At 31.2% G+C, this 17,298-nt stretch overlaps 2 protein-coding genes and 1 pseudogene across 2 annotated transcripts; all 3 read left to right on the top strand.

Moving 5' to 3' along the window:
* Window positions 1-324: 324 nt before the first annotated feature.
* LOC133312077 (uncharacterized) lies at window positions 325-3,127 on the top strand. The gene is made up of 4 exons (XM_061513219.1): window positions 325-861; window positions 1,192-1,296; window positions 1,357-1,839; window positions 2,987-3,127. Exons 1-4 carry the CDS (start codon window positions 325-327, stop codon window positions 3,125-3,127), a joined length of 1,266 nt encoding a protein of 421 aa, XP_061369203.1.
* Window positions 2,427-4,852, top strand: LOC133312075 (photosystem I P700 chlorophyll a apoprotein A1-like; annotated as a pseudogene).
* Window positions 4,785-10,516, top strand: LOC133312105 (11-oxo-beta-amyrin 30-oxidase-like). The gene is made up of 5 exons (XM_061513255.1): window positions 4,785-5,146; window positions 6,842-7,059; window positions 7,451-7,692; window positions 9,146-9,536; window positions 9,979-10,516. Exons 1-5 carry the CDS (start codon window positions 4,858-4,860, stop codon window positions 10,402-10,404), a joined length of 1,566 nt encoding a protein of 521 aa, XP_061369239.1. The 5' UTR covers window positions 4,785-4,857; the 3' UTR covers window positions 10,405-10,516.
* Window positions 10,517-17,298: the final 6,782 nt, after the last annotated feature.

Here is a 17,298-nt window from a genome sequence, read left to right as displayed (position 1 = left end):
TCCATGATGCAGCATGGAAGAGCTTCAAAAGAGCTGTATGCTGGGATAGTTGATAAGATAAGAGACAAGATGAATGTTTGGCAGCAGCAAACTTTATCTTAGGCTGGCAGGATCACGCTTTCTCAATCGATTGTGGCAGCAATGCCTTATTTCCAAATGCAAAGCAGCAAGATTCCTATGTCAATCTGCAACGATATTGAGAGAATTCAAAGAGATTTCATTTGAGGTGACAAGGAAGGAAAAAGAACCAGTCATCTGATTAATTGGAGTACAATAACGAATCCAAATGAATATGGGGGGCTTGGCTTGAAGAAGTTATCAGTAATGAATGATGCGTTTATTGCTAAGAGGGTTTGGAGTTTCTTTAATAAAGCAGACCAGCTTTGGGTTCATGTTTTAAAAGTTAAGTATGAGTCGAGGATAAGAAGAGATGGTTGCTTTGTGGATTGTAATGGAGATTCTGCATTATGGAGGAATATGTGTAGAATTTGGAGGGAGATGGAGGGGAGGCTAAGATGGGAAGTTGGTAATGGTAAGGATATTTTGTTCTGGTATGATAATTGGCTGAACCTGGACCATACTTTGCAGGATTTAGCCAACAACACGATTTCTATTCCTAATGGTGATCTGCGTGTGGCGGATGTGGTTAAGCCAGATGAGGAATGGGATTTCGAGTCTTTAAGTATTTGGTTCCCTAAAAATGTCATTGATATTTTTCGTGGAACTCTTCCACCGTTGGGTGATGATGGACCTAATATTAAGAAGTGGGAGCTAGATGGGGATAATCTGGTTTCGGTCAAGGCCATTTACAAGGTTTTAGCTGGCCAAGAGCTAAGTGTGGATCTGTTTTGCGATAGATGGGTTAGATTGTGGAAATGGTGTGGTTCTTAGAAAATAAAAATACTCATGTGGAAAGTTTTTCATGGAAAGCTCCTAACTAGAAGTCGCACTGCTACTTGGGGGAATGGCATAGATATATGTCCGGTTTGTTTGAAAGACAATGAAACGTTACTGCATGCTCTTCGTGATTGCCAAGAAGTTAAAGCCATGTGGCTTAAATTTGTGCCTCCCTAAAGGATAAGCAATTTTTTTCTTGGAGATGTGGATCAATGGATATAGGTTAACTTAGATATAAAGATGAGAGGAAATGGAAATGATTGGCTTGATTATTTTTTTGTTATCTGCTGGAAGACGTGGATGTGGAGAAATGACCATGTGCATGGTAATGTTTTACCTTTGGTGACTGTGAGGGAAAGTACAATCTGTAATCTAGTTAGAGATATTAAGGATGCTTCGGTTTGTGCTCATGGAAATATGGCAGTAAAGAGGTCAATGCTAATTGATATTGCTTGGTAGTTTCCTGGTGATGGAGTGGTAAAGATCAATACAGATGGAGTTGCTAGGGGAAATCCTGGATTAGCTGCTTATGGAGGCTTGATCCGTAATTCCCAAGGGAGGTGGCTAGGAGGTTTCGCGTACAAGTTGGGCTTATTATGTTCTTCTTTCAAGGCAGAGCTTTGGGGTGTCCTTAGGGGTCTGGAATTGGCCTGGAATGAAGGAAACCGAAATATCATCATTGAAAGTGATTCATCTAGTGTGATCACTGTGCTTACCAGAAGTGGGGAAGCAGTCCGAGAGTGTCATTTGATTGCTCGCTTTCGGACATGGATTAATAAAAGTTGGTCAATGACTTTCATGCATACCTACAGGGAAGAAAATATTTGTGCTGATTGGTTGGAAAACTATATTATTGATATGGAAGAGCATATTCTGTATCAAATATGGAGAGATCTTCCCCCTGGTAGTCAGCATTTGCTTTTTGGTGATCTCACGCTGTGTGTAGATATAGGACAATGGTGTGTAGGAGTTAGGTGTTTGTTTTCTCTTTTGTTTTTTTGGGCTTAGGCCTTTTTATTACCAAAAAAAATGAGTCTAACCCTTTATAGTGTCAATAACTTTCTTTCAATATATTCTGAAACACGTAATCCGTCAATCTAATTCACATTCCATTAAGTCTTATTTCAACAATTTTTTTTTAGTCTTTTCTATAAGTGTTGTAAGTTTTTAAAATATTTGATATTACTTTTTTTCTTTTTTAGTCATCACTTTATTGTTTTCTTTTAAGAAGAATAAAATAAGCATATTAATTAGGCTTTAATGTTTTTATAGTGAATGTAGATAAGTTATCTATATTCGTTCCCAAAACGACGTCGTTTTGGATTGAAAAATTAAAAAAGAAAAAGAAAAAAACTATTATAACTTTGGAATAAATTATAATTACAAAAATACCTTAATTTTTGCCTCAAAAAAATGACGTCGTTTTGGACTCAATGTAAATAATACAAAAAGCCAACCCAATTAGTTAACTTTATAACATTGTTAGGTAGGAATTTAGACAAAGAAAGAAACTTCATAGAGGTCGAAATATGAGGAACTAGATACGCCTAGATACTTTTTTCTATGGATAAAACAAGATCGAATTGATAGAGGAAGCACCGTAAAGATGAATTAGCGGAGTTGGGGGCCGATACAATAAGAACTGCTTACTTACACGATGATAGAAAAGTTAGGAATCCACTTATGTAATAAAGTCGATCCCCTCCGGTTTTGAGCAGCGGTGTAGTATCAGATCCCAAAGATAGTAAGTCTTTTCTTTCTTATAAAGAAAAGTTTCTCTCAAAAATTCTATAGAAATTGATATATCATATATAAATATAAAAGTATATGATATATGAAATCGAGATAGTTACCTTTCAGAAAATGAGAATGAGAGTATGAGTGTCGATGCTTTATTCTTCTGAAGGTAGGAGAAAAGATAAAACTTTATTCAAGTTTGAAACTCATGTAATTAATCTCTTTTTTTTGTTAACTCCAGAAAAAAACGGAACACCGAAAGAATTGACTGCTGAGCCGTATGAGCCGGGAAACTCTCAAGTACGGTTCTAAGGAAAGGAATTGACTCACCTATTCCGACCGCGGAGAACAGGCCATTCGACAAGGAGATTCTGAAATTGCCGAGTCTTGGTTTGATCAAGCTGCTGAATATTGGAAACAAGCTATAGCTCTCACTCCCAGTAATTATATTGAAGCACAGAATTGGTTGAAGATCACAGGGCGTTTTGAATAAGAACACTCTGTTTATTATCTATATATTATATCTATAGATTATCTTTATTTTCTTTTTTTTATCTATTTTGTTTCTATTCTATAGAATTCTATATAGAATAGAAACAAAATAGAAATGAATTTATTTTTTTTTTTATAATTTCTATTTTGTTTATTCTATTTTATTTATTTTTATCTTTATCTTTAACTTGTTATAATTAATTGTTTGCGGTCCCTATATAGTAATAATAAAAATAAAATAAACCATTTCTATAGTAATAACCAATAAACTAATTTCATTATGCCCCCTAAAAAAAAATTCCATCTAGCAACTTTCTAGTGAAATCGAAATACAATACACCGTATTGCACAAAAAAATTATTTCACTTCAATACACAAAGCCAAGAAAACGTTTTCGAAGATAAAAAAAGGTCCATTGAGCGCCTCAATGTTATGTCATAATAGATCCGAACACTTGCCCCGGATTGACTTCCAGATCATAATTGTTCTAGTGAATCACTAAAGAAAATAGATTAAAGAAAATATAGAATAGATAGATGGGAGATAGAAAAGAGCAGAACTCAATATAAACATCTTTCATAAGTTCACTAATTATGTTTTCTGTTGGCGGGTCTCTTTGTATGTGTTGTCCGGAAAGAGGAGGACTCAATGATTATTCGTTCGCCGGAACCAGAAGTCAAAATTTTGGTAGATAGGGATCCCGTAAAAACGTCTTTTGAGGAATGGGCAAAACCCGGTCATTTCTCAAGAACAATAGCTAAGGGACCCGATACTACTACTTGGATCTGGAACCTACATGCTGATGCTCATGATTTCGATAGCCATACGAGTGATTTGGAGGAGATTTCCCGAAAAGTTTTTAGTGCCCATTTTGGACAACTCTCCATCATCTTTCTTTGGCTTAGTGGCATGTATTTCCACGGTGCTCGTTTTTCCAATTATGAAGCGTGGCTAAGCGATCCTACTCATATTCGACCTAGTGCCCAGGTGGTTTGGCCAATAGTGGGCCAAGAAATATTGAATGGTGATGTTGGCGGGGGTTTCCGAGGAATACAAATAACCTCCGGTTTTTTTCAGATTTGGAGAGCATCTGGAATAACTAGTGAATTACAACTCTATTGTACCGCAATCGGTGCGTTAGTTTTTGCAGCCTTAATGCTTTTTGCTGGTTGGTTTCATTATCACAAAGCTGCCCCAAAATTGGCTTGGTTCCAAGATGTAGAATCTATGTTGAATCACCATTTGGCAGGGCTCCTAGGACTCGGGTCTCTTTCTTGGGCGGGGCATCAAGTACACGTATCTTTACCGATTAACCAATTTCTAAATGCTGGAGTAGATCCTAAAGAGATCCCACTTCCTCATGAATTTATCTTGAATCGGGATCTTTTGGCTCAACTTTATCCGAGTTTTGCCGAGGGAGCAACTCCCTTTTTCACCTTGAATTGGTCAAAATACGCGGAATTTCTTACTTTCGTGGAGGATTAGATCCCATAACTGGCGGTCTATGGTTGACCGATATTGCACACCATCATTTAGCTATTGCAGTTCTTTTCCTGATAGCAGGTCACATGTATAGGACCAACTGGGGTATTGGTCACGATATAAAAGATCTTTTAGAAGCCCATAAAGGTCCATTTACAGGTCAGGGTCATATCATTATAGAGGTGCAAGTGCAAATATCATTTTGCGTGCTTTTCCTTCCTACCAAGTTTCCAGATCAAAGTAACAAAAATGAAGGTATTTTCTATTGCTATGTGGGTTCTGACAGTGATACTAGCTTTGGTTCCTATATGGGCATGGCGGATGCTGAACTCGTTGTGGCTTAGGCCAAAGAGGTTGGAAAGGGTTCTAAGAGCGCAAGGTCTTCAAGGCGATACATACAAGCTTTTCGTTGATAACACCAAGCAATTCTATATGCTGAAGATGCAACAAGAAGCCAAATCCAAATCCATTGGTCTCTCAAATATTGATGTTGCACCACAGGTTTTCTCGCCTGTTCATCAAACTGTCAGCAAATACGGTACGTTTCCCACTACCTTCATAGCTATAGCTTAATTAACCTCCTATTTTCTTCAAAAACTCGTGGTTTCGCAAATTATGAGTATACGTATAGAAATACACTACAAAACTATTAATTAATTAATAGAACTTTCACCTAACTATTTACATTTTTTTTTTTATTGAATCGATTCTGTTATACCCCCAGAGGTCAGATATATATAAAATATAGGGAGGAATATATTTATCATAAAAAAAATTTATCACTCTTACAATTAATTTAATTATAATTGATTTCTATTAATCTAATGGTTATAATTTGTTGAGATTTAATAATATTTATTAATTATTAATTCTCAATAAATTATAATTATTTGATTGACAAAAATTAATAGTGATTAAATTGATTGTAAAAATAGTAAACTTTTGATGATAAATATATAGGTTCTTATGAAATATTTTGAACCTTATCTTTTAACATGGTGTAAACTAAACAGTAGATCTCATCTAACCTATATTAAAATACCAAAAAGTTTGGCTTAGGTCTGTTAATCTATTTAATTTTATCAAGTTTTCAATACTTATAAAAAATTATAAAAATAAAATAAAATAATATTATTTTATTAATTAAATTATTTAAATATTTATTTTATTTTAATTAAAAATGAATAATATGATATTGATCATTTGGTAGGCTTATAGGTCAATTATTGTAAAAATAAGTCTATAACTTATTTTTTAAATAAGTATTTAAGATCGGACTTTATTCTAATTTACTGAATCTATTAAACTAGACTTGACCCCATGTAGATCAGTTCATAGGCTCCTAGTAGGCTGTTTGATGGCTATTTTTTTAAATATTGTAGAGGTTTTTGACACGGAAATATTTTTTATGCAGGATCACCCAATGATTTGGTGCTCCCTTTCATAACACTAATTTTTTCTTTCCCTTTTTACTCTTGTTATTTTTCTTCTTTTTCAATTTTACCCTCTCATTTATACTAGGGACCACATAAAAAATGGTGGTCCCGGTCCACAATAAATTCTCTCTTTTTTTGACACATACAAATGACCGTCAACGTTATTCATCCTTTAATTTTTATCAAATTTTGTCTAAGAAATATATTACAGAAATATATCATAAATATGTTTGACGTGGCCTTCATGTGTTGAGTTTTGACACTTCAATTCAATAATGAGCAATGATTTCTTCCTTCTTTGTATAGGGAGCTTCAATTCAATGGCCTTCATGTTTAAAGGAAAATTAGAAATACTAAACGTATTTTGGCAGGGGTGTCTGTTGAGATTCATTCACGATTTTGGTTTCTTGAAAAGCTGTATATTTAAAAAATCATTCCTTAATTCAAGTATTATTTTACTAGGGAGCTTCTTTGGTGTACTGGCATAAATATTTGTTTAGACATAAGTGTCATTTATTCTGTAAAAAAAAAAAAAAGTGTTATTTATTTTTATTTGGCCCCTTAATTTGAAAAGGAAGTGACGATGGTAGGGGTGCTATAGTTTCTTATCTTTTCCTGTCTAATTGTCTTATAGATTAAAACAGATATTGGATTGGAGGAGTTTATATTATCAGATGTGAGCACCAAACATGATATAAACTTGATGCCAATGTTAAATAACATATATATAGATATTAAATCCGAGCTAAGTTGTTAAAGCCTTTTTGAACAATTTCTGATAACTATCGGATGTGCAGGCAAGAATTCTTTTTTATGGGAAGGTACAACACCAAAGGTGATCATCACGGACCCAACGCAAACCAAACAAGTCTTTAACAATATGCAGGACTTCACGAAACCCGAGTTAAATCCTTTTGTAAGGTTTTTCAGCACCGGCTTAACACAATATGAGGGTGAGAAATGGGCTAAACATCGAAAGATTATCAACCCAGCATTTCAGTTGGAAAAATTGAAAGTAAGGTTATTGCTTTAATATATTCTTGCTCCTTGTAATCAAGTTCTAATTTTTCTTCATCTAATATGATTTACTTAGAAAGAGAGCGAGTTTGGAGCAGTGATAAAAACTGTTATTTTGTGACCGAAAAGTCATAGATTCAAATTCGATAACAATCTCTTTGTAAATGTGACATGTTAAGACCGTGTATAAAGATTGCCTTTATTCTTACTCTTGTCAGTATGGGTTTAAAGAAGTTTAAATTTTTAGATTTAATAGTCACGACTTCAATCTTTACGGGATATATTAAAAAACTATAATATAAAATTATTAATATAATTTCGCCTGATAATTTATGCATTTAGGTTGAATTAGTTGTTCATAATATGATGTATTTCACACTTATTTACAGAATATGCTACCAGCATTTTCTCAAAGCTGCAATGATATGATTAGCAAATGGAAGGGAACGTTGTCATCAGATGGAACAAGTGAGATTGATGTTTGGCCTTTCCTTCAAAATTTGACTTGTGATGTAATTTCTAGAGCAGCATTTGGAAGCAGCTATGCAGAAGGAACAAAAATATTTCAACTTCTGAAAAGGCAGGGATATCTTTTAATGACAGCTAAGCATACGCACATTCCAATGTGGTGGTAAGTCTATACTTGATTTTGGTAGGACAGCACAAAACGGGCCAACTCAGTTCAATCCGTCTCAATTTGTTTGTAACTCGAAAAAAATGAGTCAGGTTATGATTGATTCGAAAAAAAAAAAAAGAGCCAAAAAATTCAACTCAACCCGACCCGAATTAGATTAAGGTAACTCGTGGGTTGACTCAAAAAAAGAGGGGGAAAATTAGCCTAAAAAATGAAAAAAACATGATAATTGAAGATAAAAAAAATTAAAGCTTAAAAAAAATAATATGATATAAGATAATTAAAATTGCTAAACATAAACTTACATCAATTTTTTTTCCCACAGATTTGGCCTTATTATTCTTTTACATTTTTTAATAAAAAAAGAATAACTCGCGAACTGACTTATCTGATCTGTGGGTTGACTCAATTTTTCTCGAGCTGACTCAAATTGTCAGCTCATTTTTGCCGTATCTAGATTTTGATATACTTGACAACTAAGTTAGTGATCATGTTCTAGTTTTACATGAGTAAACTCACCATGAAGTTCATAAAGGAAACAAAACTTATTACAATTTATTGCTAGGGAAATTAGTTTCTTATGTAACAAAAGGTACGAAGTTGTTTGCTATGTTTATATTCTAATATGGACATAACCAAAAGGTACTTAGAAAGCTTGTACCTAGCATTAGCCTATCAATATCACATTTTACATGAGATTGATGTCTACAAGTCCATGATCTCTGTAGTCCGAAGCATCTCATGAAAGTTCAAAGAACCATTGGACCCAAGATGTCCAAGTGTTTAAGATATAACATATAAACTCTTAATTATTAACAATTTTGCATAAGGATCTTGAATAATTATTACGTGCATGCAGATTTTGATTTACCGTATGACTCTTACCAAGATATTTGATATCTAGTTTTCAAAAAGATCTAAGAAATTAAAGAGATATGGCATACCAAATGACTCATATGAATATAACAATCATTGGTTCAAGTAAAAAAGAATTTGTTCCTCTTAATCAGAGGTTTTAAGTTCAAGTCCCAATAATAAAAACAAAAGAAAAGTGTGTATCATTTTAAAGGATATAAAGTTGTGTCATTTTAAGTGAGAGAAATAGATAAATCATGGGAGAGAGAATAAGAGAAAAAAGTTTTAAAAATTTAGGTCCCACAATCTTTGTGAGAGAGAAAGGATGTAAGGTGTGTCATTTAAAATGACACACCTTTTTTCCTAAAAACAATAGTCCTAGGAGAGCCACTCCTAATATAGGTCCGACAATACATGAATCGGGCTAATCGGTAAATCTATTGGGAAACCAAAAAAATGACTTATATAAGAGTTGCTACCGCAAAGATCAAGTTATTATATAGAGTATTAACCTATGTTAATTGCAAACAAATTTAACACTCATAGGTTAGTCCATTCTTTCATAATTAACATCACTAGACATATATGATTCTAGGCTTCTACCAACAACCACCAATAGGAGGATGAAGGAAATTGAAAGTGATATACGTGATTCTCTTGAGGCTATCATTAAAAAACGAGAGAAAGCTACGATGAATGGCGAAACCACCACCAGTGATGATTTATTAGGCCTACTTTTGGAATCAAATCAATTTGAAAACCAAGGACGTGAAAACGGTAAGACTCTTGGAATGACCAGACAAGAAGTAATTGAGGAATGCAGGCTATTCTACCTCGCGGGCCAAGAGACCACTTCAGATTTGCTGGTTTGGACAATGGTGTTATTGGGTAAATATCCTGAATGGCAAGCACGTGCAAGGCAAGAAGTTTTGCAAGTTTTTGGCAACCAAAATCCAAACTTTGATGGGTTAAGTCGCCTTAAAATTGTATGTATATCACATGGTTTCATTTTGATTATTATTATCATTATTGTTAGGGAAAAATGTTTATCCTTTTAAATGACACAACTTATATCCTTTCAGAGGTGGGACCCACACTTTTATTTTTTTTGTCAACTCTTTCTCCTATTTATCTATCTCTTTCTCTCTCTTAAAATGACACAACTTTACATCATTTAAAATGACACACACTTTACCCTTATTATTATTAAGGGTCAGTATCATTTTACATCGGTATAAGTTACACTTTCATTCTTAGTCATTAATCTTATTTATATCTAACAGTTGTGATTCATTAAATATGTGAGCTGTTAGATGTAATGATCAAGATTGAGTGTAAATTTTTTTATTTTTACACTACTGTAAAAGTAATCTTCCCCTATTATTATTATAACCCCTTTTGGTGCTAACTTCTGCCTCATTTCCATAGGTTATCATGATTTTATATGAGGTTCTTAGGTTATACCCACCTACAGTTTACTTCAATCGAGCTCTTCAAAAGGCTGTGAAACTTGGAAACTTGTCACTACCCGCTGGAGTACTTGTTTCCTTACCAATACTTTTGATTCACCAGGATCATGATATCTGGGGTGATGATGCAAAGGAGTTCAAACCTGAAAGGTTCTCTGAAGGAATTGCAAAGGCAACTAAAGGCCAAGTTTCGTTTTTTCCATTTGGATGGGGTCCTAGAATATGCATTGGGCAAAACTTTGCCTTATTGGAAGCCAAGATAGTATTGTCATTGCTTCTGCAAAACTTCTCATTTGAGCTTTCTCCAGCCTATGCTCATGTTCCTACCACTCTGCTTTCTTTGCAGCCAAAACATGGGGCACATATCATTTTACGTAAATTGTAATATCAATCATATCTAGCACTTGGATTGGATTGAAAACTATTTTTTAAGATCCAGTAATGCTTGTACGTTCACAATTAGCTACTATTTGCCTCAATCAATAAATACATTTCGTACGTACAATTGAGTTACAATTTCACTGTGAAGATATTGTTTGTTCCAAAATTCTATACCATAGTTTATAGGGTAATCCTTGGGGTTAATTTGGTGGACTTTAAAATCAAGCTAGTGCGGATGTATGTTTACCAGTAGAGAGGTAAACATGTCATATTCATGCACCATAGCTCTGGAGTTTGAACTGGCTTCGTACCTGGTCATAGCAAAACATGTCCTATTCATGAAAGAATATCGTTTGGGAGTTTGGTAAAGGAAAAAAAAAAAATTATCCAAAAATCACATTATCAGAAATGTGATAGAAAAATAAGATTTTTGGAAATGTGACTAAAAAGTTATTTGGTAAGCCAAAATTTTACTGAAAATATTAGATGAAATTTACCAAATCTATGTTTGGTTGATTATAAAATATAACTGAGAATTTGGTGTGATATTATAAATATGGGTTTAAGTTTTCTTATGTTGTAGGATTGTAGGAGAGAAAAAAAGTAGAAAGAAGTTAAATGTGGGTCCCATATTTTATATTAAAAAAGAAAAGAAAAATTAATTGGCACGGAAAACGAATTTGTGTAGGAAAATGATTTACTCTCATGTAGCATGAGAGTATTATTTTCCTATAAATATACCCTCACTTTGATATTTTGTTCAACCACTTTGGTAGGGTTATTTTTGTCACATTTTTCAAAGATGCAATGTCTTGTCACCTTTTTTTTCAACCCCTTTTCCAGCAATTCAACAATACCACTCTCTGCGTGGTATTCTAAACAATAATTTTTATCCAAGTTTTACACATAAAACGGATTACCAGCTATCTCACTTTATTGGATATCCAAAAAAAAATTCCTACCAAACACCCCCTTACTTGCCAGCGAATGAGATGCTCTTTGGCTAAGTGTTGAAGAAATTGCCAATGGTTCATGATCCAAACCTTCAAAATGGTATATGCAAAGGATATATATAGTAGTTGTTCACCATTAATATATTAAAATTTAAAATGTCTATGGTCAATCATTTTCAAATCTATAGGATTAAGAAATTGTTGCTTCTTGAACTACGGATCCACCACTTGCAAGCATACTGTCCAAAGTTATCTATTCTTTTGGCTATAATAATCCAAAATTGTTGTCAAGAAGAAAGGTTGTACTAGCCACTAGGATTGTTTACTCTTTCATGGAATGAAGATTAATTAACCTACAACTAAAGTATTAATAAACAGTACTAGGATTGATTAAAGAAAGATAGTAGAAGATAAGATATAGCCTTCCCATAACTGCCATGAATAATTAAACAATGCAAGAAATCACTGTCCAATTGGTCGGTTCACTTTCAATGTGAAAGGAAATCCTCCAAAAATAAACAGTAATAATAATGAATTAATTTCTTTCTATGCTTCGATACGTAACTGAAGCCAATAAGTTTGTGGCTATATATAATAAAAGTTTTATTAATCTCATGTTAAAAAAGAGATAGTTATCTCATGTCATAGAGACAAACTAGTGGGCTCCCCATCTGAAAAAAGAAAAGAAAAAGAAAAAGAAAAAGGTGACACAATTATCGAAGAGTGTGTAGTAGAGAAAACTTATATCATATAACATAAGAATAGTTTTTCTCATATATATAATAAAGGTCCATCCGAAAATTGTAATCTATTGTAATTGTATTCTTTGTTATCCTGTTTGAAAATAGTTTTTCAACTCTTCCTTCGGAAATCCGAATAAACTAAAAATTATTACTGCTTGCTAAATCCTTAATAATATGAGCGTGTCATAAAATTTAATTTAGAGAGTATAACTTAAAATTTAATATAATTTAAATTGTATCATATGTACTAATATAGACATAACGTCCATAAATAAACAAACAAACAAACAAGGAAAAAACCACGTCCCGCATATTGAGTAAAGAAGGGAGCTAACGGTAAGAGAAAATTATTATTATTTATTAATGGACTAAGCTGTGCTCTAATAAATAAATGAGCTTGAAATCATATCAAAATGCGTTCAATTTATTATATTTAGAGAGAAAGAATTTTATTGAAAAGCCTTCTTATATGACATATTGCTAGAATGGTAATTGGATCTCTCGCATAAATGTTTTGGTATTGCAAATTGGCTATGCTTTTGAGAGAAGGGGACAGGATTTTACCGACAAACAATATGAGATAATATTTTAAACTTCTGCAAATATTGGGGCACTGATCCTATCCAAAGGAGGGCCCCCATATGAATATACATATTGATAATCATTAATTTATTTGAAGCCAAACCATTCGAATCAGTGGATAAATCAGAAAGAAATTACAATTAGTTTAGTGTTAAAGGGATTCCGGTAATTTATATTAGGTTTTTTATTCAATTCTCATTGTATAAAAAAATAAAAAATAAAATATTTTTCCCAATCTAATCCTTACTGATCACTATTAGAAAATGTATTTTTTTTTACGGAAATAAAGCCGTCGAATATAAGATCGTGGGAACAATTTTTTCGACGGAAATACAAATTCCGTCGGAAAATTTCGACGAAATAATTTCTGTGGGCAGTTTCGACGGAAAAATAATTCTGTCCAAAATTTTCGACGAAAAATGAATAAAATTCCGTCTAAAAATCTTGTCTCAATTTGTGACAATAAATTCCAAAAAATTTCGACAGAAAATAAATGAAATTCCGACGAAAATTGTTGTAATGGTTTTCGACGGAAAACTGATTCCGTAAAAATTTTCGACAGAAATTCTGTCAAAAAATTTTGTAATGGTTTTCGACGGAAAACTGATTCCGTCAAAAAATTTCGACGGAAAATCAATGAAATTACGTCGAAAAATCTTGTATTAATTTTCGACAGAAAATAAATTCCGTCGAAAGTTTTTGACGAAAAATGAATAAAATTCTGTCAAAAAATCTTGTATTAATTTTCGACAGAAAATAAATTCCGTCGAAAGTTTTTGACGAAAAATGAATAAAATTCTGCCAAAAAATCTTGTATTAGTTTTCGACGAAAAACAAATTTCGTCGAAATTTTTTAACAGAAAATGAATAAAATTTCGTCAAAAAATTTTGTAATCATTTTTTACAAAAAATGAATTAAATTATGTCAAAAACTATGGCCTTAATTTTCAACGAAATTGCTTTTTTGTCAAATTTTATTTTAATTTTGCTCTACAAAATTAATACCTATTTATCTTTTGCACTTGATTAACAAATATAAAAACAGTAAATAATATATCAAATTCATATTGATCTTAATATAATTATGTGTACAAAAGTCTCTGTTATATACAAATGAAAAAAGTCTTTGTCCATGTCATATACATCCAAACAAGATACAAAATTCATATTGATTTCTTTTTCTTTTATTTTTTTTAAAAAATTTCGACGGAATTGGTTTTCCGTCGAAAATTTTCGACGAAAACCAAATTCCGTCGAAAAGTCAAGAAAATATGATTTCTTTTTCATTTTTTTTTTTAAAAAGTTTTCGACGGAATTGCATTTCCGTAAAAAATCTTCGACGGAATCCGAATTCCGTCGAAAAGTGAAGAAAATATGATTTCTTTTTGTTTTATTTTTTTTAATAAGTTTTCGACGGAATTGATTTTCCGTCAAAAATCTTCGACGGAATCCGAATTCCGTCGAAAAGTGAAGAAAATATGATTTAATTTTCATTTATTTTTTTAAAAAAGTTTTCGATGGAATTGATTTTCCGTAAAAAATCTTCGACGCAATCCGAATTCCGTCGAAAAGTCAAGAAAATATGATTCATTTTTCATTTATTTTTTTTAAAAAGTTTTCGACGTAATTGATTTTTCGTCAAAAATCTTCGACGCAATCCGAATTCCGTCGAAAAGTCAAGAAAATATGATTCATTTTTCATTTATTTTTTTTAAAAAGTTTTCGACGGAATTGATTTTTCGTCCAAAATCTTCGACGGAATCCGAATTCCGTCGAAAAGTCAAGAAAATATGATTTCTTTTTCTTTTATTCTTTTAAAAAAAAATTCGACGGAATTGATTTTCCGTCCAAAATCTTCGACGGAATCCGAATTCCGTCGAAAAATCAAGAAAATATGATTTATTTTTCATTTATTTTTTTAAAAAATTTTCGACAGAATTGATTTTCCGTCCAAAATCTTCGACGGAATCCGAATTCCGTCGAAAAATCAAGAAAATATGATTTGTTTTTGTTTTATTTTTTTTTTAAAGTTTTCGACGGAAATTATTTTGCGTCAAAAATCTTCGACGAAATCCGAATTCCGTCGAAAAATCAAGAAAATATGATTTATTTTTCATTTATTTTTTTAAAAAACTTTTCGACGGAATTGAATTTTCGTAAAAAATCTTCGACGGAAACCGAATTCCGTCGAAAAATCAAGAAAATATGATTTCTTTTTCATTTATTTTTTTTAAATAGTTTTCGACGGAATTGTACTTCCGTAAAAAATCTTCGACCGAATTAAAATTTCGTCGAAAAGTGAAGAAAATATGATTTCTTTTTGTTATATTTTTTTAAAAAGTTTTTGACGGAATTGATTTTTCGTCAAAAATCTTCGACGGAATCCGAATTCCGTCGAAAAGTGAAGAAAATATGATTTCTTTTTGTTTTATTTTTTTAAAAAGTTTTCGACGGAATTTATTTTCCGTCAAAAATCTTTGACGGAATCCGAATTCCGTCGAAAAACCAAGAAAATATGATTTATTTTTCATTTGTTTTTTTTAAAAAAAATTCGACGGAATTGAATTTCTCTCAAAAATCTTCGACGGAAACCGAATTCCGTCGAAAAATCAAGAAAATATGATTTCTTTTTCTGTTATTTTTTTCAAAAGCTTTCGACGAAAATCATTTTTCGTCGAATATCTTCGACGGAATACATTTTTCGTCGAAAAAGTTTCGACAGAATCAATTTTCCGTCAAAAGTTTTTGACGGAATCTATTTTCTGTCAAAAAATTCAACGATAAACGAATTCTGTCGAAAATTCCGTCAGTAATTTCCATGGAATTTTTTTCCGTCGAAAATAATGACTTTTCTAGTAGTGGATGATGTGTTTTTATTGAGAATTTGATTTTGATAAATTTTTAAAATAAAAAGATTCTAAACTGTATTTAATGAGTTTGACATGTTAATATCATCAAACTAATTATATAATAAGAAAGAAATTATTAAATAATTATATAAGAAATTCGTATACTAACAATATATTAAAATTAAACTATCATTAATTATAATTGTATGTTAATTGGATAATTGGTTCTTTAATTTCTCTGCGGAGCAATTTGTTGAATTACTAAATTTCTTTCTTGAATTGCGATATGCGTGTAATGTTAAAGTATATGATTAGCATAGAATATATAATTAAGGTTAAGTGCATCCCAACAGTGAAGACTTCGTATATATAAGAATTTGTCAAAAATCATTGCGGGAATATTCATAGGAACTACCTCTTACTATTTATTTTATTATTATTGAATTAAAATCAAATTAACTGTTATAAAATAATATTAAATAAAAGTTGTTGATTAAATTTCGATCTAATGATAATAAAGTTTATACTCAGAAGTAGTAAAATAAAATTGTAATAAATATAACCTTTCAATTTTTAAAATAAATATATTTTTTCCAAGAATGAAGATGCTAATTTTTTTTTTGGACTATCAGTTTATTTTTTGAAATAAAAAATTAATTAATTTTATCAAATGTAATTTTAAATATTTTAGTTTTTCATATTAAATTTTGGCTTTAATATTTCTATAGCGAATGTAGATAAGTTATCTACATTCGCTTCCAAAACGACATTGTTTTGGATTGAAAAATTAAAAAATTATAACGAAAAAGATTATTATAATCCTGAAATATATTATAATTACAAAAATAACGTGATTTCTACCTCAAAACAATGTCGTTTTGAGCTTAATGTAGATAAATTATCTACATTGACTGTAGAAAAAGCGAACGCTTAAATTTTTTAAAAAAAATTGGGAAATATTATCTCGTAGCTCCCAAATAGCGCAAAGACGATTTTGTCCATCATTTTTTGATCGATACCAACTTAAGTTATGGACTGGAGTACAAGTTTGACCAACCCACCGAAGGTAGGTCCAAGATTTTTATACTTTTCTTACTTTAATATCCGTCATTTAAGTATTAAAAAAACTTTAATTCAAGAAAAAAATATTTATATATAAACAATTTCTTTCTCAGTCATTATGAAAATATTTTTATAAATTTATCACTCTTTTATTGCACTTTCTCGTTTTAACTATTAAAATCTAGATTTTAAAGTTTCTGTAGTTATTTTAGATAACTTTATTTAATATTCATCAAAATATATATCAGAATTTATGTGAAGAGAAGAGAAAAAAAAATAGACCCCACACATATTTTTGTGTGTATTTTGGTAAATATTAGATAAAGTTATCTAAATTAACTTTAGAAACTTTAAACTCATTAAAATAACTACATAATAAGAATAAACTCTAAAAAAATTAATATTCTTATTTTAAATTTTTTATAACAATTAATATTTTGATAAAAAATTTAATTTTTTTATATAAGTGATGATTTTATCTATTACACATACATATAAAAGAATAAATCTCATTTTTTTCTATCTTTCTCCTCTCTTCTTTTTCTTCTTCCTTTTTTTTTTTGGTAAATGTCTATCTTTCTCTTTTACTCATAGGACCCGTCCCGATCCACTAAGATATGTTTATTGAAGATAAATTTATTTTTTATTTGTAGAAAAGACCTTCACCCCTAAAAAATATATATTATCCTATTTGTTCTTTGAACAATAT

The sequence above is a fragment of the Gastrolobium bilobum genome, unplaced genomic scaffold (genome assembly GCF_033153095.1).
Source record: "Gastrolobium bilobum isolate Gb01-03AN ecotype WA unplaced genomic scaffold, APGP_CSIRO_Gbil_v1 utg33886, whole genome shotgun sequence".
Classification (NCBI taxonomy): domain Eukaryota; kingdom Viridiplantae; phylum Streptophyta; class Magnoliopsida; order Fabales; family Fabaceae; genus Gastrolobium; species Gastrolobium bilobum.
This window is presented reverse-complemented; position numbering and strand designations above follow the sequence as displayed.